This window comes from Salmo salar, chromosome ssa14 (genome assembly GCF_905237065.1).
Source record: "Salmo salar chromosome ssa14, Ssal_v3.1, whole genome shotgun sequence".
NCBI classification, from domain to species: domain Eukaryota; kingdom Metazoa; phylum Chordata; class Actinopteri; order Salmoniformes; family Salmonidae; genus Salmo; species Salmo salar.
In genome coordinates this window covers 75,607,570-75,632,994 of record NC_059455.1, presented here as the reverse complement: position 1 = coordinate 75,632,994, position 25,425 = coordinate 75,607,570, and the positions used below count along the sequence as shown (strand labels likewise).

General features: G+C 43.5%; 1 protein-coding gene across 4 annotated transcripts in view; it reads right to left on the bottom strand.

Moving 5' to 3' along the window:
- Positions 1-6,384: 6,384 nt before the first annotated feature.
- Positions 6,385-25,425, bottom strand: part of LOC106570309 (glucocorticoid-induced transcript 1 protein) — a 28,383-nt gene continuing 9,342 nt past the window's right edge. Inside the window, exons 2-8 of one of the 4 annotated variants that reach the window (XM_014142487.2) lie at positions 20,471-20,625; positions 17,293-17,382; positions 11,763-11,909; positions 11,378-11,527; positions 10,587-10,803; positions 10,317-10,437; positions 6,385-10,153 (exon numbers count right to left, since the gene is read on the bottom strand). In XM_014142487.2, coding sequence (XP_013997962.1) covers positions 9,823-10,153; positions 10,317-10,437; positions 10,587-10,803; positions 11,378-11,527; positions 11,763-11,909; positions 17,293-17,382; positions 20,471-20,625 — 1,211 coding nt within the window. In that variant the 3' untranslated portion in view covers positions 6,385-9,822. The remainder of the gene's footprint in view (positions 10,154-10,316; positions 10,438-10,586; positions 10,804-11,377; positions 11,528-11,762; positions 11,910-17,292; positions 17,383-20,470; positions 20,626-25,425) is intronic. The other 3 variants (XM_014142489.2, XM_045694806.1, XM_014142488.2) reach the window with 3 other exon arrangements.

Here is a 25,425-nt window from a genome sequence, read left to right as displayed (position 1 = left end):
ATTAGAAATTAATTTGCATTTTAATGAGGGAAATAAGTATTTGTCCCCCTCTCAATCAGAAAGATTTCTGGCTCCCAGGTGTCTTTTATACAGATAAGGAGCTGAGATTAGGAGCACACTCTTAAAGGGAGTGCTCCTAATCTCAGTTTGTTACCTGTATAAAAGACATCTGTCCACAGAAGCAATCAATCAATCAGATTCCAAACTCTCCACCATGGCAAAGACCAAAGAACTCTCCAAGGATGTCAGGGACAAGATTGTAGACCTACACAAGGCTGGAATGGGCTACAAGACCATCGCCAAGCAGCTTGGTGAGAAGGTGACAACAGTTGGAAGAAACACAAAAGAACTGTCAATCTCCCTCGGCTTGGGGCTCCATGCAAGATCTCACCTCGTGGAGTTGCAATGATTATGAGAACGGTGAGGAATCAGCCCAGAACTACACGGGAGGATCTTGTCAATGATCTCAAGGCAGCTGGGACCATAGTCACAAAGAAAACAATTGGTAACACACTACGCCGTGAAGGACTGAAATCCTGCAGCGCCCGCAAGGTCCCCCTGCTCAAGAAAGCACATATACATGCCCGTCTGAAGTTTGCCAATGAACATCTGAATGATTCAGAGGACAACTGGGTGAAAGTGTTGTGGTCAGATGAGACCAAAATGGAGCTCTTTGGCATCAACTCAACTCGCCGTGTTTGGAGGAGGAGGAATGCTGCCTATGACCCCAAGAACACCATCCCCACCGTCAAACATGGAGGTGGAAACATTATGCTTTGGGAGTGTTTTTCTGCTAAGGGTACAGGACAACTTCACCGCATCAATGGGACGATGGACGGGGCCATGTACCGTCAAATCTTGGGTGAGAACCTCCTTCCCTTAGCCAGGGCATTGAAAATGGGTCGTGGATGGGTATTCCAGCATGACAACGACCCAAAACACATGGCCAAGGCAACAAAGGAGTGGCTCAAGAAGAAGCACATAAAGGTCCTGGAGTGGCCTAGCCAGTCTCCAGACCTTAATCCCATAGAAAATCTGTGGAGGGAGCTGAAGGTTAGAGTTGCCAAACGTCAGCCTCAAAACCTTAATGACTTAGAGAAGATCTGCAAAGAGGAGTGGGACAAAATCCCTCCTGAGATGTGTGCAAACCTGGTGGCCAACTACAAGAAACGTCTGACCTCTGTGATTGCCAACAAGGGTTTTGCCACCAAGTACTAAGTCATGTTTTGCAGAGGGGTCAAATACTTATTTCTCTCATTAAAATGCAAATCAATTTCTAACATTTTTTACATGCGTTTTTCTGGATTTTTTTGTTGTTATTCTGTCTCTCACTGTTCAAATAAACCTACCATTAAAATTATAGACTGATCATTTCTTTGTCAGTGGGCAAACGTACAAAATCAGCAGGGGATCAAATACTTTTTTCCCTCACTGTATCCACATAATTTTCCTCCCTTATGATACCATCTAGTTTGTGAAGTGCACAAGTCCCTCCTGCAGCAAAGCACCCCCACAACATGATGCTGCCACCCCCGTGCTTCACGTTTGGGATAGTCTTCTTCGGCTTGCAAGCCTCCCCCGCTTTCCTCCTAACATAATGATGGTCATTATAGCCAAACAGTTCTATGTTTGTTTCATCAGACCAGAGGACATTTCTCCAAAAAGTACGATCTTTGTCCCCATGTGCAGTTGCAAACCGTAGTCTGGCTTTTTATGGAGGTTTTGGAGCATTGGCATCTTCCTTGCTAAACGGCCTTTCAGGTTATGTCGATATAGGACTCGTTTTACTGTGGATATAGATACTTTTGTACCTGTTTCCTCCAGCATCTTGACAAGGTCCTTTGTTGTTGTTCTGGGAATGATTTGCACGTTTTGCACCAAAGTACGTTCATCTCTAGGAGACAGAATGCGTATCCTTCCTGAGCGGTATGACAGCTGCGTGGTCCCATGGTGTTTATACCTTCAGGCGTTTGGAAATTGCGGCCAAGGATGAACCAGACTTGTGGAGGTCTACAATTTTTTTCTGAGGTCTTGGATTATTTCTTTTGATTTTACCATGATGTCAAGCAAAGAGGCACTGAGTTTGAAGGTAGGCCTTTAAATACATCCACAGGTACACCTCCAACTGACTCAAATTATGTCAATTAACCTATCAGAAGATTCTAAAGCCATGACATCATTTTATGGAATTTTCCAAGCTGTTTAAAGGCACAGTCAAATTAGTGTATGTAAACTTCTGACCCACTGGAATTGTGATACAGTGAATTATAAGTGAAATAATCTGTCTGTAAACAGTTGTTGGAAAAATGACTTGTGTCATGCACAAAGTAGATGTCCTAACCGACTTGCCAAAACTATAGTTTGTTAAGAAATTTGTGGAGTGGTTGAAAAACGAGTTTATGTTCCTCAAAGGGGAGATGTAAGGTGGGATTGGAGGAAAGGGGTAGGGCGAACGCCGGGATGGGGCGGGGTGTACTTGTTGCCACTGTGTTCCCAGGAGGAGAAAAGAGAGACAGTAACCTCTCCTCCTCTCCCCTCACTATGACAGCTTAACCATGGTCACCCACTAACTAATGGCCGTGGGACAACATTTATCTTGTTGCACTTTTCACCATAGAGGCTCTTGGAAAATATAGGGCGGGTGACTTACTACACCTGTACATGAGATACATTCAAAGTGTGTAGATTACATCTACCGATATTTGTTTCCCCCCACCCTTTTTTACTCAACACTTTAGCCACACATTCACATGCACACTCTATCAATAAATCAATCATCCTCAATAAGGAAGATGTTGCATCATTGATGCAGTATGTCTCCATTGAGATTCCAAAATCCACCCTGAAGCATGTATTTTGATTGTCCTTGTAGTTTATGATATCGAGGTCTACCACACACAAGCACACGCGCGCATACACACAAACAAGCACACACACACACCGGTCGTGTTCCTCTGCCCAGGCATTTCTGATGCATGCCAGATCTTACAACGCCTGGATTGGTATTTGAAGTATCAGCTAACCACATCATGTTATAACAATCTGTCAGTTGATGACACAGTCGATGACGTGGTGGGGTGGATATCATTCAGAAAATTAAAACAATTAGTGTATCGCTTTAATTTCAAGACACTCACCATCAGTGTCAGAAAGGTATTTACTGGAGCGCAGGCACCAGTTATGGTGTATTGAGAGTAATGTGTTTGAGATGAAGTAGAATCTATTATGTAGTGGCCCCTTTCTATCACTAGAGAGCGCTCTACTGACACTCTTCTATTTCATAGCGACCCCTCAAAGATGGCTAGATAATAAACTGTACATAAAAAGGCCCAACCTGGCTGTGAAAAGAAATACGTGTTTGATAGTGTATGCATTTAAAAAAAATGTATGTATATGAGGTATACTTGTAAAACTTTTTAAATAAACTGTATAAGTGGACCTCGCTTTGACATTCACACACAACTCCAGAGGAAGTGCTTTGGTTCTGCTAATAACTTTATTTAAATAAGACACAAGATTTCTATGTTGATTCAAATAAAAAAGAGTCATCAGCCACACACAGATGTCCATAACATAACAAACAAAAACAATGTGTGTAGCGTTGCATCAGGACCAGTCATCTGAGAACAGTGGGCGGACTCTCACAGTAGACCTAAAGGTACTGTACCCTCGGTATGCAAGCTCATCGCCTAACAACATTCTCCAATAACATCTTTGAACACACACCAAGGAAATGCTGTGCAAAACAGATGAAAACCAAACGTTGCCCTGTACGACGGCTTCTAATCAGTCTTTCTGTGTTTTTTCTACATGTTACCTATGGGCTAATCTTGCAACAGCGGTCTCTACTAACACAGAGGTGAGAGGAGCACATTCAAAGCTTTGTTAGTGTGTTTGGTTGCTGTACACAGGAACATTGTAGCATTTTTGTATGAATCTTTCCACCGCTGGTTGATAGTTCATTTGTTGGTGGTATTGTTGTTGTAAAATGTGTTTTGGATACATTTACATTTCAGTCATTTAGCAGACGCTCTTATCCAGAGCGACTTACAGTAGTGAATGCATACATTTCATAATTTTTTTTTTCTGTGCTGGCCCCCCATGGGAATTGACCCCACAACCCTGGCGTTGCAAACACCATGCTCTACCAACTGAGCTACAGGGATAGTTTATTTTTTGTTTTTTTTGTCTTGTTTCCTCTTCCAAGGCAGGTCAAAAACATTCATGGGCCCTTACACTCTCCTCCTATAACTTTCACACTCCCCTCCTATAACTTTCACACTTTACTCCTCCTATAACTTTCACACACTCTCCTCCTATAACTTTCACACACACTCCTATAACTCACTCTCCCCTCCTATAACTTTCCCTCTCCCCTCCTATAACTTTCACACACCCCTTCTATAACTTTCACACACCCCTCCTTCTGTAACTTCCACACTCTCCTCCTCCTATAACTTTCACACACCCCTCCTTCTGTAAATTCCACACTCTCCTCCTCCTATAACTTTCACACTCCCCTCCTATAACTTTCCCTCTCCCCTCCTATAACTTTCACACACCCCTTCGATAACTTTCACACACCCCTCCTTCTGTAACTTCCACACTCTCCTCCATCTATAACTTCCACACTCTCCTCCATCTATAACTTCCACACTCTCCTCCATCTATAACTTCCACACTCCTCCATCTATAACTTTCACACTCTCCTCCTTCTAACTTTCACACTCTCCTCCTACTAACTTTCACACTCTCCTCCTATAACTTTCACACACTCCTCCAATAACTTTCACACTCTCCTCCTATAACTTTCACACTCTCCTCCTATAACTTTCACACTCTCCTCCTATAACTTTCACACTCTCCTCCATCTATAACTTTCACACTCTCCTCCATCTATAACTTTCACACTCTCCTCCATCTATAACTTTCACACTCCTCCATCTATAACTTTCACACTCTCCTCCATCTATAACTTTCACACTCTCCTCCTTCTAACTTCCACACTCTCCTCCTTCTAACTTTCACACTCTCCTCCTTCTAACTTTCACACTCTCCTCCTTCGAACTTTCACACTCTCCTCCTTCGAACTTTCACACTCTCCTCCTTCTAACTTTCACACTCTCCTCCTTCTAACTTTCACTCTCTTCCTCCTAACTTTCACTCCCCTCCTCCTATAACTTTCACTCCCCTCCTCCTATAACTTTCACTCCCTCCTCCTCCTATAACTTTCACTCTCCTCCTCCTATAACTTTCACACTCTCCTCCTCCTATAACTTTCACACTCTCCTCCTCCTATAACTTTCACACTCTCCTCCTCCTATATCTTTCACACACTATCCTATAACTTTCACTCTCCTCCTCCTATAACTTTCACACACTCCCCTCCTTCTATAACTTGCACACACTCAGTGATGGTCAAAACAACACACAAACTGGTTAATCACATCAACAACCAATCCTTTTATTGTGTTTGTGCATGACCTTTGGCCCCACAGATCCAATGAGGAGCATGTTGTCTTGTTTCCTCTTCCAAGGCAGGTCAAAAACATTCATGGGCCCTTACACACTCTCCTCCTATAACTTTCACACTTTACTCCTCCTATAACTTTCACTCTTCCCTCCTATAACTTTCACACACACTCCTATAACTTTCCCTCTCCCCTCCTATAACTTTCCCTCTCCCCTCCTATAACTTTCACACACCCCTTCTATAACTTTCACACACCCCTCCTTCTGTAACTTCCACACTCTCCTCCTTCTGTAACTTCCACACTCTCCTCCTTCTGTAACTTCCACACTCTCCTCCTTCTGTAACTTCCACACTCTCCTCCTTCTGTAACTTCCACACTCTCCTCCTTCTGTAACTTTCACACTCTCCTTCTGTAACTTTCACACTCCCCTCCTGTAACTTTCACACTCCCCTCCTGTAACTTTCACACTCTCCTCCTCCTGTAACTTTCACACTCTCCTCCTCCTATAACTTTCACACTCTCCTCCTCCTATAACTTTCACTCTCCTCCTCCTATAACTTTCACACACCCCTTCTATAACTTTCACTCTCCTCCTCCTATAACTTTCACACACCCCTTCTATAACTTTCACACTCCTCCTCCATCTATAACTTTCACACTCCTCCTCCATCTATAACTTTCACACTCCTCCTCCATCTATAACTTTCACACTCCTCCTCCAATAACTTTCACACTCCTCCTCCAATAACTTTCACACACTCCTCCTCCAATAACTTTCACACTCTCCTCCTCCAATAACTTTCACACTCTCCTCCTATAACTTTCACTCTCCTATAACTTTCACACACTCCCCTCCTTCTATAACTTGCACACACTCAGTGATGGTCAAAACAACACACAAACTGGTTAATCACATCAACAACCAATCCTTTTATTGTGTTTGTGCATGACCTTTGGCCCCACAGATCCAATGAGGAGCGAGCTGATTGGGTGAGCTGATGAACACTGATGACCTGCTAGCCAATAGCTATGTGCTCTGGTGACATCATATCCAGTGCTGGTTTATGTGTCGAGTAATGGCTTTCTCAACAGGCTGTTAGGCTTTTCACACTACTGAGCCATACCGGGCCGAGCCACCATAGTTGCTGGAACCGTGCTGGAAAAGAAATGATCAGAGCCAGCACAGTACAGTCCTATAGTGTGAATCTGGCTTAAGTGCTGATTTGGCTCTATACTCCAAACCAAAGGAATGAGAGAGAGGAAATGGAGTGGTGAAGAAGAAGCGAAACATATCCGACCCAACGGACACCAACACCTTGTCTATTATTGCACACATCTAGTTAACCAATGCCACATAGTTAATGTATGTTAGTCATTGGATAAGCTATATCGCTTGATAATAAGGTGCTAAATGATTAAAAACAACATCAACATTGCATTGATATTTTTAAAAGCCTTATAGTATATCTAACAATGAACAAGAGTATCAATGCAGACAAGAATTCCACAAGCACACATTAGCATATCAAAATAAATAATGTTTCTGATTATGGTTTATCTTTGACTTGAATGTCTTATTAAAGGAATCATGTACAGGTGGGTGTGTTGTTGTGTTCCATGCAAGAATGATGTTACAGACAAATCTGCAGAGGGAATTATTGTGCACAGAATCAAATATGGGGCGCTCATAGGATAATTGCTTCTTTGAGGAAGATGATGTCAATAATTACTCATGAGTTATGACATTCTGAAGTGTAATGCTTTACAAAGACATGGACTGGATAAGGATCAGGACAGTTTACTCCTTCCCTTAGAAATCCAAAGATGAAACATCTACCAATTCTGCAGGTGCAATAAACCTACTAGGTCCTCTCTAATTAAACCTTAAACTCAGCGCACCGGAGGGCCTAAAGATCAACGTTTGGACATGACGTGATGAGTCTTCTCGACCCCTAACCAGCTACAATCTCATGGAATGTCTTATGAAACAATAGTAAAGCATTATGTTGTCTATGTGATATTAAAACAGTCTCAGACTGGACATCACCTGAATGTAACCAATGAAATGCTTATTTTATGTGATGTTACTGCAGGCCATGACTTGACTAGGACCAGTCAACCCAGACTGACCTGAAGTTGAACACTGAAGTTGCTACCTGACCTTGACCACAGCACAACGGCTGCAGATGGTCCGACCACACAGAATCGTCAGGCTTTGACAGTCATGGTCATTATTGACTTCTCTCAAACATGCACAGCCGTTATCTCTCACAGTGGTCTTGGTCTGTTACTAGTCACTCATAAAGACAGCCAAGACACCTAACAACCAGTGGTGTAAAGTACTTCAGTAAAAATACTTTAAAGTACTACTTAAGTCATTTTTTGGGGTATCTGTACTTTACTTTACTATTTATATTTTTGACAACTTCTACTTTTACTTCACTACATTCCTAAAGAAAATAATGTACTTTTTACTCCACACATTTTATCTGACACCCAAAAGTACTTGTTACATGTTGAATGCTTAGCAGGACAGGAAAATGGTCCAATTCCCGCACTTATCAAGACAACAATGGTCATCCCTTCTGCCTCTGAACTGGCGGACTCACATAGGCATCTTTAGGAAATGATGTCTGAGTGTTGGAGTGTGCCCCTGGCTATCCATACAATTTAAAAACAAGAAAACGGTGCTGCCTGCTTTGCTTAATAGAAGGAATTTGAAATTATTTATACTTTTACTTTTGATACTTAAGTACATTTATAACCAAATACTTTTAGACTTTTACTCAATTAGGATTTTACTGGGTGAGTTTTACTTTTACTTGAGTAACTTTCTATTAAGGTATCTATCCTTTTACTCAAGTATGACATTGGGGACTTTTTCCACCACTGCTAACAACACAGTCAACCTTTCATGTCAACCAAGCACAGGTCAAGTCTTGGGACAGCACATCATAACACCATGGAATGTCTAGGGGGAATAACATGTTCAGAATTTCTGGAATGGAATCTGGAATGAGAGAAAGCAAAGCTTCAACAAGGAAATGCAGTCGGAGCTGAGTCAATCTGTGTCATGGAATATGGGCATACATTCCAAATTTCCTGAGTTTAGACTCCGTTTGTGATATATACCTGAAGCAAGGCCAGACGCAATGGAGACTGTGCAACGGATTGTTGTGGCCATTTAGAATTTTCTTCTTTATGTCTTTTTTCCCACTTTTTTGATTATTCTTTGCATGTTTCAAAGGAGGTTTGGAAACATAACCTGGATTGTGTAAACATAAATCCTGAATATTTTTTTTCTTCCTTTCTCTGTTACTGTACATAACATAACACAGCAATACACAGTTTTCAATTTAAACAAGCGTTGTTTTTTTCTTTTCATAAGATATATAATGTGTAATATGGTGTATAGAGCTTATTCATACTGTGGAGAATGTCAAAACAGAACACAATAACACATAAGTTAAAGAGATTCTCCGGTACTTTTGTATACTTTTTAGCCAGTAGTTCTGAAAGTAGCACACACGAGCCAAAAGTAGTCCCTGAAAATTGCGTACTACTTCACATATGCGATTGCTCTCTCTCTCGCTGAGCCATTAGGTCCACCCTGCAGCTTCATTGGATAACGCTGGGCCGGCCTCCTGCTAGCTGTCGTTCAAATGCCAGGGGCTGAAGCTCATTGGCTAGAACTCGAATTGCTAGGGGGATGGCTGGCCTATGTAGGGGGAAATGTAGAAGAAAATGGCACAGCACATCTTCAAGAAAATAGTGGCTTTCAAACTAGGAATTTCGTGGCTAATTGAGGTAAGACAGTAATTCTGCTCATAGATTATGCATGTATATACTACACATTGACACATCCAGCCCAAAGCGAAAGGTTTAAAATATACTTTCTTAGTTGGCAAAGTACCGGAGCATGTCTTTAATCTTAAACACACTGCCAGTTTAAAACGCATGCCCCTTATCCAAAGTGTCTCATTTTCTTCCCATCCATCCCATGCCAGCGTCCAATATCTCTACTTATTACGTGCTGTTAAAGATCATCATGTCTATCTCTGACAGGAACAGTGCTTTAGGAATAGGCTAGGAACATGTGGGACACTTGTCTTTGTTTTCTCAGTTGTTTGTTGTTGTTGTCGTCGTCAGGTACATTGTTGCTAGCACTACGCCATGCAGAGTGTGTAGAGTTCAGCAGAGACAGAGATAAGAGGAGGGGGGAGGTCATTTAGAGAAAGGAGACCAGACTTCCGTGATGATGATGATGATGATGGTGGTGGGGTGTAATAACCAAATGATTAACAACAATAAGAAACAGAACAGTGACAGAGGCCAGCTCTGCCCAGGTCTAGCTGATGGCCAGGCTGTCTGTCTGAAGGGCAGTCTCTGGTGTCTCCTCCGGCTGGGGAGAGGTGGGCGTTGCAGGGGCAGCTTCCTCGGGGGTGGGAGGGTCGTCTGTGCTGGTGGAGGTGTGGACCTGAGAGGGGAGGACACGGCAGAATGCTGACATCATTGAGCTGGGGCCGGCCTCGGGGTCATCATCGGGGTGAGAGGTCACAGAGAGGTGCAGGGCACCGGGGGTCAGTCTGACGGGGCAGAAGGCGGAGCCGGTGGAGATGAAGTTGACCTTGTTCTTGTCGGGGCAGGAGAAGAGAGGGACGGACGCTGACTGCCTGGAGCTGGACAGACAAAGGAAAAAGTAAGAGACGGCGTGTTAACTCTTTTCATGAGTAACTGACCTTCAGTATTAACGACTTGGAAAATGTGGTGCGATAAAAGAGATCCTAAAAAAATCGAATCAAACCCTCCTGGACCAGGTCCCTGGTCTCTTGCTGTGCTTACCTCATTTCCTCAAACACCTTGATCTTCTCACAGCCCTCTGGGGGTTCTCTCTTGAACATGTAGCTGTTGTTGGGTTTAGGAGACGAGGCAAACTTAGGCAGCGGAGAGCTACTGCCACTGTCTGTAGACAGAGACAGGGACAATGGTCAGAAACAGTCAGACACAAACACAGTCCACGTTGGGATTTCAGAGCCATGCTCAAGGGCACAACAACAGGATGGACAATGGAGGCCTTGCCCTTGGTCTGAGATGGAATTCTGACAGTCCTACCTTTATCCCTGTCGTAGAGCAGATCGTCGGTGGAGTAAGGGCTGCCCCCGTGTGAGCCGGACCCCGGGGGGCAGGCAGGAGAGGGACAGGGGGACAGGCTGGAACTACTGCTGGAGCGGCCGGGGGCAGAGGGAGTCTGTGTGTCCACGCTGCGGGTACTGCTGCTACGCTGCTGGGGGGGAAAGGGGGCTCGCCGCCCGTCTGGTACCTCCAACACCTGGGGAGGGCAGGGGGATGAGGGGGGAGAGAGAGCAAGATGTTGGTCAGTAAATATTTGCAAGTAATAGGATTGACAGTGACACAACAGGTGAATGAATGGTTGCGTTGGTGTGCGTGTCTACTCCTCTGTCACCTCCAGACACATGAGCCTGACTGAAGTCACCCTTGACTGGGAGTGTAAATATGCAGCCTTGTCTCATAGACTAGATGTAAAATAGTAATTGTAAATCCGGGACACTCAAATGAGTATGATATGTTACGTTTGGTATGGTTACATAAGACAGGTTACTTAAGGCAAAAAAGGAAAGGAGGGTGGTTGGCCTGGGTGTATAACGCAAACGTCTAGCAACCCAAAGGTTGTGGGTTCAACTCTCAAGTTAGCGTTAGCCACCTAGCTAGTGTTAGCAACAACAAATTGCAATTCATAACATATCGTACAAATTGTAATTCGTAACATATCATACGAAATGAATGATGGACATCCACAAATTAATAAATACCATACGAAACGGGACCATCAGAGTCCAGGTTGAAATATGTGATCGTATATGTCTAACAGTCCGTCCCCCCACCTTGAGCTCTTCCTTCTCTCCGTTGTTGTCTCTGATGAAGACCTTCTCCAGCTCGTGGTTGATTCCCTCCATGCTGCTGGGCACTCTAGTGATGGAGGGCTTGGGCACCGTCATGTTGGACATCTGAGATGACTTAGACATGCAGGACCACTGCAGGGACCAGGGACACAACCGCAGAGAGAGACATTCAAAAAGGAAACCTCCAACTTACACATATCATAAGAAGCACAGTTTTTGAGATTAAGCTTCTCTGGCATGTTGGGTTGGCGGGGGCGCAGAGTTTGAACGTCTGGGCCAATTGCATTGGTTCCACTCTGCCAAACAAGCTAAATCACACACACCGTTATATTTTAACTCAGGTTTGGATGGCAGTTTTGTGCCTCACCTGTGCTTGGTTGGTGGTGGTGTTGATGGTGTTGTTAGGTCCCTGTAAAGGAGACAGGCTGTCTTTGTCTCTATGATACTGAGACTGACGACCTCCCTGCTGCTGCTTACTACCGCCACGCAGCTGCTGCCGGAGCTTGGCTATCTGCTGAGGAGAACAGTGGAGGAGGAGAGGAAGGAGGAAGAGAGGAGGGGGAAGTGGAGAGGGAGAGGAGAAGAGAGGGAGAAAGACAGAGACAAAGAGAGAAAATAAACATGGGGAAAGAGAGAGAAAGGAATAGTAGCATGTTAACAGCTGAACTTTGTCTCATGTAGCCTATTTCATCTTATCACGTTTTTGACACCAATATATCCACCAGGGGTCGCCATAGCTCAGGGAAAAGACCCAAGGCAGCTCCAGTAATTAATACATCAGATCACATGTAGAGCTGGAAATGTATGTTCTTTAACTAGGCAAGTCAGTTAAGAACAAATTATTTTTTGCAAAGACGGCCTACACCGGCCAAACCCGGACGACACTGGGCCAATTGTGCACCGCCCTATGGGACTCACAATCACGGCCGGTTGTGATACAGCCTGGAATCGAACCAGGGTGTCATTTAGAAATGTCCTTGTTTTTGAGTTGCAAAGAAAAAGCCATATCTCAGACTGGCCAATAAAAAGAAAAGATTAAGATGGGCAAAAGAACACAGACACTGGACAGAGGAAGATTAGTTTGAGGTGTTTGGATTAGAGGTCGACCGATTATGATTTTTCAATGATTCAATTATTTCAATTATTACCGATAATTGGAGGACCAAAAAAAGCCGATACCGATTAATCGGACGATTTTTATATATTTGTAATAATGACAATTACAACAATACTGAATGAACAATGAACACTTTTATTTTAACTTAATATAATACATAAATAACATCTATTTAGTCTCAAATAAATAATGAAACATGTTCAATTTGGTTTAAATAATGCAAAACCCCAGTGTTGGAGAAGAAAGTAAAAGTGCACGTGCCATGTAAAAAAGCTAACCTTTAAGTTCCTTGCTCAGAACATGAGAAAGCTGGTGGTTCAATATTCCCTGTTCTTTAATATTCCCAGTTAAGAACTTTTGGTTGTAGTTATTAGGAATTATGACGCGTCAACTATTTCTCTCTATACCATTTGTATTTCATATACCTTTGACTATTGGATGTTCTTATAGGCACTTTAGTATTGCCAGCCTAATCTCGGGAGTTGATAGGCTTGAAGTCATAAACAGCGCTGTGCTCAAGCATTGCTAAGAGCTGCTGGCAAACGCAGTAAAGCGCTGTTTGAATGAATGCTTACGAGCCTGCTGCTGCCTACTACCGCTCAGTCAGACTGCTCTATCAAATATCAAATTATAGACTTAATTATAATATAATAAACACAGAAATACGAGCCTTTGGGCATTAATATGGTCAAATCCAGAAACGATCATTTTGAAAACAGCACAGAAAAAAAAAAGGGAATTTTTTTTTATGAAATGAAATGTATGCATTCACTACTGTAAGTCGCTCTGGATAAGAGCGTCTGCTAAATGACTAAAATGTAAAAACATTTAAAAAAAATAAATGTAAATGAAAACAAAACGTTTATTCTTTCAGTGAAATATGGAACTGTTCTGTATTTTATCTTATGGGTGGCAACCCTAAGTCTAAATATTGCTGTTACATTGCACAACCTTCAATTTATGTCATAATTATGTGAAGGAAAAAGGAAACAGCACAATTCTGGCAAATTAATTACAGTCCTTGTTAGGAAGAAATGGTCGCATATACCGAGTTGCCAAACGTCAGCCTCGAAACCTTAATGACTTGGAGAAGATCTGCAAAGAGGAGTGGGACAAAATCCCTCCTGAGATGTGTGCAAACCTGGTGGCCAACTACAAGCAACGTCTGACCTCTGTGATTGCCAACAAGGGTTTTGCCACCAAGTACTAAGTCATGTTTTGCAGAGGGGATCAAATACTTATTTCCCTCATTAAAATGCTAATAATTTTGTAACATTTTTGACATGCGTTTTTCTGGATTTTTTTGTTGTTATTCTGTCTCTCACTGTTCAAATAAACCTACCATTAAAATTATAGACTGATCATTTCTTTATCAGTGGACAAACGTACAAAATCAGCAGGAGATCAAATACTTTTTTCCCCCCACTGTACATTTGTGCAACGATTGTGCTTTTTTTGCGAATGCGCTTTTGTTAGATCATCACCCGTTTGGCGGAGTTGAAGTAGGCTGTGATTCGATGATAAATGAACAGGCAACGCAGGACATGCTAGTTAACTACACATGGTTGATGATATTACTAGGTTAACTAGTGATTATGTGAAGATTGATTGTTTTTACAAGTTAAGTTTAATGCTATCTAGCAACTTACCTTGGCTCCTTGCAGCCACAAGGTCCTTTTGATGCTGCACTCGCATAACAGGTAGTCAGCCTGCCATGCAGTTTCCTCGTGGATTGCAATGTAATCGGCCACAATCGGCGTCCAAAAAGGCCGATTACCGATAGTTATGAAAACGTGAAATCGGCCCTAATTAATCGGCCATGCCAATTAATCGGTCGACCTCTCGTTCGGATCACAAAGAAGAACATTCGTGAGACGCAGAAAAAATAAAAAGATGCTGGAGGAGTGCTTGACGCCATCTGTCAAGCATGGTGGAGGCAATGTGATGGTCTGGGGGTGCTTTGGTGGTGGTAAAGTGGGAGATTTGTACAGGGTAAAAGGGATCTTGACGAAGGAAGGCTATCACTCCATTTTTCAATGCCTTACCCATACCCTGTGGACGGTGCTGAATTGGGGCCAATTTCCTCCTAGAACAGGACAATGACCCAAAGCACAGCTCCAAACTATGCAAGAACTATTTAGGTAAGAAGCAGTCAGCTGGTATTCGGTCTATAATGGAGTGGCCAGCAGAGACAGTAGATCTCAACCCTATTGAGCTGCTGTGGGAGCAGCTTGACAGTATGGTACATAAGAAGTGCCCATCAAGCCAATCCAATTTGTGGGAGGTGCTTCAGGAAGCATGGGGTGAAATCTCTTCCGATTACCTCAACAAATTGACAACTAGAATGCCAAAGGTCTGCAAGGCTGTAATTCCTGCAAATGGAGGATTCTTCGATGAAAGCAACCTTGTCAACGTCTTGACTATATTTCCTATTCATTTTGCAACTCATTTCATGTATGTTTTCATGGAAAACAAGGACATTTTTAAGTGACCCAAACTTTTGAATGGTAGTGTACATCTAAAGGAGACAGTGTGAAAGGAAGGCGACTAGCTGGCAGGATAGTCATTGATCTAATAGCTAAAGGAAGAATCCATAAAACGTAAAACGAGCACACAGACTGGGTCAATTTGAGTATGCAAACATCTTAAAAGGCCATTTACGATGTAGTTAATGTATTTCATTTGCATGGTGCCGTTCACACCTTTGAAAGCCCCACAGACGGCGCTAAACTGCATCTAACAGAAGATATGACAGTGTATTGGCTTCCTTATCTGGTTTGAGAATCCCCTGTGCTCTGACCAATAAGGACAAAGGGCTAGAACTTCTGTCCTGTGTGGCTCTAGGTATATATTTGACCCAAATCTTTATGTCTTTATAATTCTGCATCCATATTAGCCCACAGAGGAAAGTTCCAATTGCCAAAATAGCCTTTTGAACTCTCAGACAAGTGGGGGCCTTCCTATATCAGATGGAAGCACAGTACAGTTAATGGCAAATCAGATAAACAGTTGCTTGCCACATGGTAGCCATCTTATTCTTATTATGTAGGCGGCATCTCACTACCAGCCAGGACAAGCCCAGACATGTTATTTACCCTGCGCCTTTACACAGAAGTCATTGTAGGCTCAGTCATTTTACCATAGTAGCACAACACAGGTCACCTTTTACACCAGCAAGACATGCTATGGTGGAAGAAGATAAAGGATGGTTTGTGTAAATGCATTGTGAAACATTCCACCAAGTCTTTTTACTATAGAAACACAACACAAACACCCAGCCTAACAGGAGGCTCTGTCTGAATGGACAGGCTGATATGTGATCCACTTTCTTTAGCCATCATGAACCTGGTGCACTCAACAGTTAGTCAGCTTTCCAGATATAAAGAATCACTAGGTGATAATAAACCAAATCTCTCCTATGATGCTGGGTCCAAAATAAACAAACTCAAACACACATACTGCAAACTCACTCAAGCCTTATATTCTTACTCTTCCCTTCCCTGCACTTTCCCAGCGATTCACTAATAATACATACCACTAGTACAGGTAGTGCACAGTAGCTAACTGAAAACCCAGTCAGCAGCTGTGACAAAGTATGAATGTGTTCGTTGTCCGGCAGCGTTACATGGCAAGTCAACAAACATGTTGTCCCTGCAACATTGCTGTGTGTGTGCGTGCACGGGTGAGTGTGAGCTGTAAGACATTAAGCTGGGCCGGGCAGCACTACACAGGGCTGAAAGTGTAGCGAGTACATCCTATATAACGCTGGGGAAATAAGATCACAACAAGAGATAAGTGACAGGAAGTGTTTGTAAATAATGAGGTCTATGAGGTTAGGATTACTGTGGATTATGTATGGTTGCTTAATAACGCTGGGATCTCTTGAGGTTATATAGCCCTAACTGAAGGAGACTTCAACTCAACCCCTCTGCACTGCAGCTCCACTACAGCCCCAAGCTCCACTACTAGTACTAAGGAACATGCCTGAACACCACTATTTTAGCTGTTCCCCGGCTGCTAAACTAGGACGGAGAGAGAAAACGAGAGAGAGAGAGAGAGACAAACAGGGAGATAGAGAGAGACAAATGGGAGAGAGAGAGAGACAAACAGAGAGATGGAGACAGAAAGGGGAGAGAAAGAATGAAAGAAAGAGAGAGGTTAAAAGAGAAAGAGGAATCCGAGGCCTGCCTGGCTGTCTTTCCTGTCCATAAATTGCCAGTTGGGTTATGTGTCTGGTTAGTTAACGAGGGAGATAGACAGTGTTATCTGTCTCCTCCCTGCCTGTGGCATTATAGCACCAGGGTGGAGCTGAGAGGGGATGATAAGACAACGACCGCCCGGCCCGGCGCAACGCTCCGTCTCTGACACCCAGCATTAGAACAGACCAAGCCCTGAGCATGCGGAAGTCTGAGGTCAGACAGGAAGTTATATATAGAAGGTGGTACCGTGTGGAGAGAGAGAGAGAGAGAGAAAGAGAGACGATGGCAGGTGGTAGGCAGTTTCCTATAGACTGATAACATTCTAGTATTGTCTTGTCAACTTCAAGCCATCTCAACATGGCAGAATCTACGTCTGGATTAAAGGAGGATGACAGCAATGACACATTGTGCTAGGATAGCAGATTTCATCAGTTTTACAGGGAGGCCTACTGTACAGTATGTTGTCATTGTTGATTTGAGAGCCCCCCTCGGTCCAACGGTCATTAGGAATGTGCTGCAAGTTGTAGTTTCTTAAATAGGGTTCCTCATGACATGTTTAACTGTGGTGTGTGAGTGGGTACCTCTTTGAGCTGGTCGGCGCTGCCCCAAGACGCCGAGCGCTGGTGTGTGCTCCTCCTCTCTCCTGCTTCTTCACTCCAACATCCAGGTGTCTGGACACAACAAGGAAACAACCGATGATATCATGACCTAATTACCAACCTCGTGTCCTCATTAGCCACGTCAATTATCATGATCATTATGGTCGGGAATAAAAGGCCTTTGCCCCAAGTCTAAACAGAGCTCTACTTTGCCATTTCAGATTTGCCCATTGTGAAGTGTTAGGTTTGACATGGAAACCTTGATATGTGTACATCATGTATAACAAGATATAAAATGGAGCATAACTAGCCGTGAGTTGTGTGTCAGTTGGCATCAGAACAAGGAGAGGTCTCTAAACGCCACAGCCTCAGGTACAGCTACTGTGATGAAGAAGTTATTATGTCAACTGGATGGAGAGAAGCCCTTGTTTCATCCCCTTGGTTACCCCTGCTCTGACCTGCTCCTGGAGCTGAGAGAGGCAAGGAGGAGGAAGAGAGGAGGAGGAAGACAAGTGTAAACAGGAGAAAAAGAGAGAAGAAGGGCTCTCCACACATGGCAGGCATCAGACAGGGATTAAATAGAGTGGGTGCTGTGATAAAGAATAGTCCTAGCTCTGTGTGTCTCTACTTTCAAGAGGGCAGAGAAAGAGAGAGGAGAGAGACTAGAGAGAGAGAATGTACACTTCGAATTAAATCCCAAGTTCAAGAACATTGGGAAACAGCGGCACTCTAAAATGTTTTTGTTATTTTAAACAAAGACATCACCTAATTTCACCTTTTTATTGTGAAAAGCGTTTCAGCGGTTATGCTTTCATCAGAGCATCCGAGAATGTACACTGTAAGGGCCAATGGAAGTGCTAGGCCAGTGCTATAACCAGAAGCTGTAGTTGATATTGTAAAGTGGTGAGTTGAGTTATTCTATTAATCTGTGGAGACTTCACATTTCAAATGTTGTCCTCTGTAACCTGCTCAACATCATCACCAAGCTAGGCAGGAAACAGAGAGAAAGCTTTGAACATTGTATTTTTCATCTCCTATTTAAGGGAAGAGGAGGGGGAGCACACACACACACACACACACACACACACACACACACACACACACACACACACACACACACACACACACACACACACACACACACACACACACACACACACACACACACACACACACACACACACACACACACACACACAAATTGAGTTACATGCATGCACACACAGACACACACCATCTCCTCTCCTCTTTCAGTGGACAATGTGTGACCAGATCCCTGGTTGGTCCACCTTCCCTGGTCCACCTTCCCTACGGACCTGCTGTCCGAGGAGGTCCGTACTGCACGTGTAGATGTGGCAGATTTTTCCATGCCACTGGACAAAGAGCTGAAGTGAAGGAACAGTGGAATGGACGGGTTGATTCATACAGTAAACTGGCTGCCAGGTTGGTTTCTGGGATGATCTAGCAATATGGCGTTTGGGTGGCCTGAGGAGCTTATTGGGCCCTGGTTGCCGAGCAGTGCAGTAAAAACAGGATGTAGGAGGTCATTATGGGATGTCATCTCTGGCTCCGGTGGTGTCATAACCCTGCTAGTTCACTCTCACTGAGACTGGCTCCCACACTAGACCCAGAGAAGAGAAATAAAAAACTAAAGGCCTAATCTACCCCTTTAATGACCAGTTTGAGGGATTCAGAATATTGGGCTGCCACTGTAAAATCCTGTTCAACGCAGAAAGCAGAATGTCCATTAAAAGGCCTTTTAGTCCAGTTGAGGAATAGGTTTAACCTAGGTTAGTGAAACTGGCCCAGTACACTCACTAGCCTGCACAATCAATCTTCCACACACAAATACCTCTTTCTCTCTTGGCATAATCTTAGTGCTATGTGTTTGGGCCTGTCTGTCATAACTTGGAAGGATGGTGTGGGTGTTGCAGGTCACAGCAATGTACAGAATAGAGTGAGGAAGAGGAGGAAGAAGAGGGGGAGGAGGAGAACATTCCAGGTCACAGACCCAATGGCTGAGAATGATAGAAAATTACAAGGAAAAGGTGAGGAGTGGAAGAAGGAGAAAGAGGAGCAGGAGGAGAGAAAGAGGAGGGGAAAATTCCAGCCACAGCAGGACTGGCAGCAACATCGCTCTGTACAAACAGTTGACTTCATCTGACAAGCAGAAGCTGTGTGTCACACAGATAGACAGGAGCTCACATGTTCTCCACAATGACACCTTTGTGTTGCAGTGACACCAAGTGCCTACTTGTTCAAAGCACAGAAGGCCAGGCAGGTTAATACAGAGAGCCAGGCTGGTTAATCTATTGTAAGTCTAGAGAGGCCCACAGATGCGTAGTTGGTAAATCTCAAAGTGACTGACAGAAACAGGGTGTATAGACCTGTGAAAGAGGTCAACAGCGGCTAACTAATATCTGTGTGTGCAGGTGAATCAGTGACTGAGTACTATACAAGCCACTAGTCATTTGAAAGAGCCCACTTCCTTATAGCGATGCAGCTCAGTACTCAGCCACTTCTGCTTACAGATGTAGGATCTTAATTTGATCACTTTTTTAAAATCACTCTTTTGTTGCTGAGAATGTTCCTACAGACGAGCTTTGTGATTTACATAAATCAATTCACTGAAAACTCACACTAACACACAGTTATATTAACAGTTATGCACTTTTAATGTAGCCTACTTTTGACCAGCTAATGGCCTAACCACCAATCAAGAACCATTTTGGAGTAAACATTAAAATCCTGTTGCTGCTGGATTATTTTGCTGTGACAATATAGGTCAAATTAAGATCCTACATCTGTAGTAGTCTCCTGTCCTTCACCTCAGTATGCTAGTTCAAAACTAGCATGCTTTGCTGATCAAACTGTGCAGATCAGCAAACCAGAGCTATCAATAAACCTAGTTTCTTCTAGCTGGAATATCGTTAGGTCTTTGTCGTTGAATTAAATGCCACATGCATTCATCTCAGTAGGGGGACTGAACAAAGCGTGACACATGAAGGATAGGTTAGGGGGACAGGAAGTGGGGAGGCACCTACCTGAGTGGATTTATCTTTAATGCATGAAGCATAGTGTATAGTCAATCATTCATCTCAGTGGGGGAACCAGATAAAACGTGACACATAGGGGGGACAGGAAGTGAGGGGGCACCTACCTGAGTGGATTTATCTTTCATGCACGAGGGGTAGTGCACGTGGTGGTCACGAGGCCACTGGCCGGTAAGGTAGGGGCCGGTGATGGTACCCAGGGATGAAGTCCGCCGGATGGCTCCCGAGTTACGCACCTGCTGCTGGGGCTTGGACCTCTCTACTGGAGAGAAAGAGAGAGAGAGAGAGAGGGTGAGCGAGAGAGGAGGTGGATGAGGCATTTTAATTGAGGAGGCTCTCAAAGGCAACGATTTATTAGAATCCCCATTAGACAACGCCAATGCCGATAGCTGGCCTTACTGGGGTCAGACACATAACGATAAAAACATTACAGACAAAATACTTTACAATTTACATACACTACATGATCAAAAGTATGTGGACACCTGCTCGTCGAACATCTAATCCCAAAATCATGGGCATTAATATGAAGTCGGTCTCCTCTTTACTGTTATAACAGCCTCCAATCTTCTGGGAAGGCTTTCCATTATGTGTTAGGGCATTGCTGCGGTGACTTGCTCTTGTAGCTGAATGGAAGCATCAGTGAGGTCGGGCACTGGTGTTGGACGATTAGGCCTGGCTCACAGTCGGCGTTCCAATTTATCCCAAAGGTGTTAGACCCCCTGTTGAGGTCAGGGCTCTGTGCAGGTCAGTCAAGTTCTTCCACACCGATCTCAACAAACCTGTATGAACCTCGCTTTGTGCACGGGGGCATTGTCATGCTGAAACAGGAAAGTGCCTTCCCCAAACTGTTACCACAAAGTTGGTGGTGCACAGAATCGTCTAAGATGTAATTGTATGCTGTAGCGTTAAGATTTCCCTTCACTGGAACTAAGGGGCCTATACCGAACCATGAAAAACAGCCCCAGACCATTACTCCTCCTCCACCAAACTTTACAGTTGGCACTATGCATTGGGGCAGGTAGCATTCTCCTGGCATACCCCAAACCCAGATTCGTCTGTCGGACTGACAGATGGTGACGCGTTATTCATAATTTCAGAGAACACGTTTCCACTGTTTCAGAGTCCAATGACCGCGAGCTTTACACCACTCCAAACAACGCTTGGCATTGCGCATGGTGATCTTAGGCTTGTGTGCGGCTCCTCTGCCATGGAAAGCCATTTCATGAAGCTCCCGACGAACAGTTCTTGTGCTGAAGTAGCTTCCAGAGGCAGTTTGGAACTCGATAGTGAGTATTGCAACCGAGGACAGATGATTTGTATGCGCTGCGCTTCAGCACTCGGCGGTCCCGTTCTGTGAGCTTGTGTGGCTTACCACTTTGCGGCTGAGCCGTTGTTGCTCCTAGACGTTTCCATTTCACACTAACAGCCCTCACAATTGAGCAGGGCAGATCTAGCAGGGCAGAAATTTGACGAACTGACTTGTTGGAAAGGTGGCATCCTATGACGGTGCCACGTTGAAAGTCACTGAGCTCTTCAGTAAGGCAATTCCACTGCAAAGGTTTGTCTATGGAGATTGCATGGCTGTGTGCTCAATTTTATAAACCTGTCAGCAACGGGTGTGGCTGAAATAGCCGAATCCACTCATTTGAAGGGGTGTCCAAATACTTTTGTATATATAGTGTACACTTAAAAACATTAACATGTAGTGTGCATCTATCAGTTCCACATACATGTAGGTACATACACACAACAAGTAGGTCACACGGGGGAAAGGTGTTGTTTTAACCAGGTTTCACATGCACTACATGAGATGGAAGGGACTTCCATGTATAATACTGTATGTTTCCTTGAATTTGTTCTGGCCCTGGGGAGTGTGAAAAGAACCCTGGTGGAATGTCCAATGGAGTAAATGTGTGTGTCAGTGCTGTGTGCAAGTTCACTATGTAAACAATTTGGAATTTCCAACATATTCATGTTTCTTACAAAAACAAGAAGTGATGCAGTCAGTCTTTCTCAACTCTTAGCCAAGAGAGACTGGCATGAATAGTATTAATATTAGCCCTCTGATTACAATGAAGATCAAGACATGTCACTCTGTTCTGGGCCAGCTGCAGCACTTGACCATATGACTGGACAATAATCAAGATATGATAAAACTAGAGCCTGCAGGACTTGCATTGTGGAGTGTGGTGTCAAAAAAGCAGAGCATCTCTTTATTACGGACAGAACTCTCACCATTTTTACAACCACTGAATCTATATTTTTGACAATGACAGTTTACAATCTAAGGTAACACCAAGTAATTTAGTCTCCTCAACTTTTTCAACAGCAACACCATTCATTACCAGATTCAACTGAGATCTAGAACTTCAGGAATTATTTGTACCAAATATAATGCTATTAGTTTTAGAGATGTTCAGGAACAGTTTACTACTGGCCAAGCATTTCAAGACTGACTGCAACTCTTTGATAAGGGTTTCAGTGACTAAATTAGTGGTGGTTCGAAATGCGTATATGGTTGAATCATCAGCATACATGGACACACATGCTTTGTTTAATGCCAGTGGCAGGTCATTGGTAAAAATAGAAAAGAGTAGAAGGCCTAGAGAGCTGCCCTGCGGTATACCACACTTCACATGTTTGACATTAGAGAAGCATCCATTAAAGAAAACAATCTGAGTTCTATTAGATAGATAGCTCTGAATCCACGATATGTCAGAGGTTGAAAAGCCATTACACATACAGTACCAGTCAAAAGTTTTGACACACCTTCTCATTCAAGGGTTTTGAGATTCTTCAAAGTAGCCACCCTTTGCCTTGATGGCAGCTTTGCACACTCTTGGCATTCTCTCAACCAGCTTCACCGGGAATTATTTTCCAACATTCTTGAAGGAGTTCTCACATATGCTGAGCACTTGTTGGCTGCTATTTCTTCACTCTGCAGTCTAACTCATCCCAAACCATCTCAATTGGGATGAGGTCGGGTGATTTTGGAGGCCAGGTCATCTGATGCAGCACTCCATCACTCTCCTTCTTGGTCAAATAGCCCTTACACAGCCTGGAGGTGTGTTGGGTCATTGTCCTGTTAAAAAACAAATGACAGTCCCACTAAGCACAAACCAGATGGGATGGCTTATCACTGCAGAATGCTGTGGTAGTCATGCTGGTTAAGTGTGCCTTGAATTCTAAATAAATTACTGACAGTGTCACCAACAAGGCCTCCGCACACAATCCCATCTCCTCCTCCATGCTTCACGGTGGGAACCACACATGCAGAGATCATCCATTCATCTACTCTGCATCTCACAAAGACACGGCGGTTGGAACCAAAAGTCGCAAATTTGGGCTCATCAGACCAAAGGACTGTCCATTGCTCATGTTTCTTGGCCCAAGCAAGTGGCTTCTTATTTTTTCACCTTTATTTAACTAGGCAAGTGTGCTTAAATAGTGGTTTCTTTGCAGCAATTCGACCATGAAGGCCTGATTCACGCAGTCTCCTCTGAACAGTTGATGTTGAGATGTGTCTGTTACTTGAACTCTGTGAAGCATTTATTTGGGCTGAAATCTGAGATGCAGTCAACTCTAATGAACGTATTCTCTGCAGCAGAGGTAACTCTGGGTCTTCCTTTCCTGTGGCGGTCCTCATGAGAGCCAGTTTCATCATAGCGCTTGATGGTTTTTGCGACTGCACTTAAAGAAACTTTCAAAGTTCTTGACATTATCTGGATTGACCAACCTTCATATCTTAAAGTAATGATGGACTGTCGTTTCTCTTTGCTTATTTGAGTTGTTCTTGCCATAATATGGACTTGGTCTTTTACCAAATAGGACCGTCTACTGTATACCACCCCTACCTTGTCACAACACAACTGACTGGCTCAAACGCATTAAGGAAAGAAATTTCACAAATTAACTTTTAACAAGGCACACCTGTTAATTGAAACTCATTCCAGGTGACTACCTCATGATGCTGGTTGAGAGAATGCTAAGTGTGCAAAGCTGTCATGAAGAATCTCAAATATAAAAAACACTTTTTTGGTTACTATACGATTCCATATGTGTTATTTGATAGTTTTGATGTCTTCACAATTATTCTATAATGTAGAAAATAGTAAAAAAATAAACCCTGGATGTGTAGGTGTGTGCAAACGTTTGACTGGTACTGTACGTTTTCTCAACCACAGGTTATGGTCAATAATATCAAAGGCTGCACAGAAATCTAACAGTACAGCTCCCACATTACTATTATTATCAATTTCTTTCAACCAATCATCAGTTATTTGTGTCAGTGCAGTACATGTTGAGTGCACTTCTCTGTAAGCATGCTGAAAGTATGTTGTTCATTTGTTTACGGAGAAATAGCATTGTACTTGGTCAAACACAATTTTTTCCAACAGTTTGGTAAGAGATGGCAGCAAGCTGATAGGTCTGCTGCCTGACCCAGTCCATTACTTTTGCACTTACAATCTATTAAAAACGGATCAGATTACTATGCCAACCCACCACCTTCTGTACAGTCAGAAACACTTACTAGAATCCCCACAATATATTTTCTAGAGGCAATATGTGAGGATGCAGAGTGAAACAACAATGTCCCAGTGTTGTTGCCAGAGACTGCAGGTTGACTTGGTTACCCTTGGAGCAGCCCAGCCCGTCCTCCCTCACGGCCAAGCCTTCATGGTGAGGCAACCCTACACCTGATAAAAATACCTCACACACCCCCCCAAGGCTCTTTCCAGGCCCCCTGGGACCTGAGGATCTAGGTCAAGGGCTGTGTGTTTGTTCTAGCAACACTCTCTGGTTGGTGTGTGTATGTGTGATAGAAACAACAATATTTACACCATCCTAACCCTGTGGCCTTGTATGGGACTAGAATATTCAAAAACAAAAACCTTCAACTCACACGGTGCTAGCTAGCATATATATAGGCCTTTAGCAAAGTTGACCAAACAGGCCAGGTTTCTAAAAACAACATTCCAGTATGACATGAAACAGACTGGTGAAGTGTACAGTAACACCTCTGATTTATGGAGGACTTGACCTACGCTGAAGTTTATCA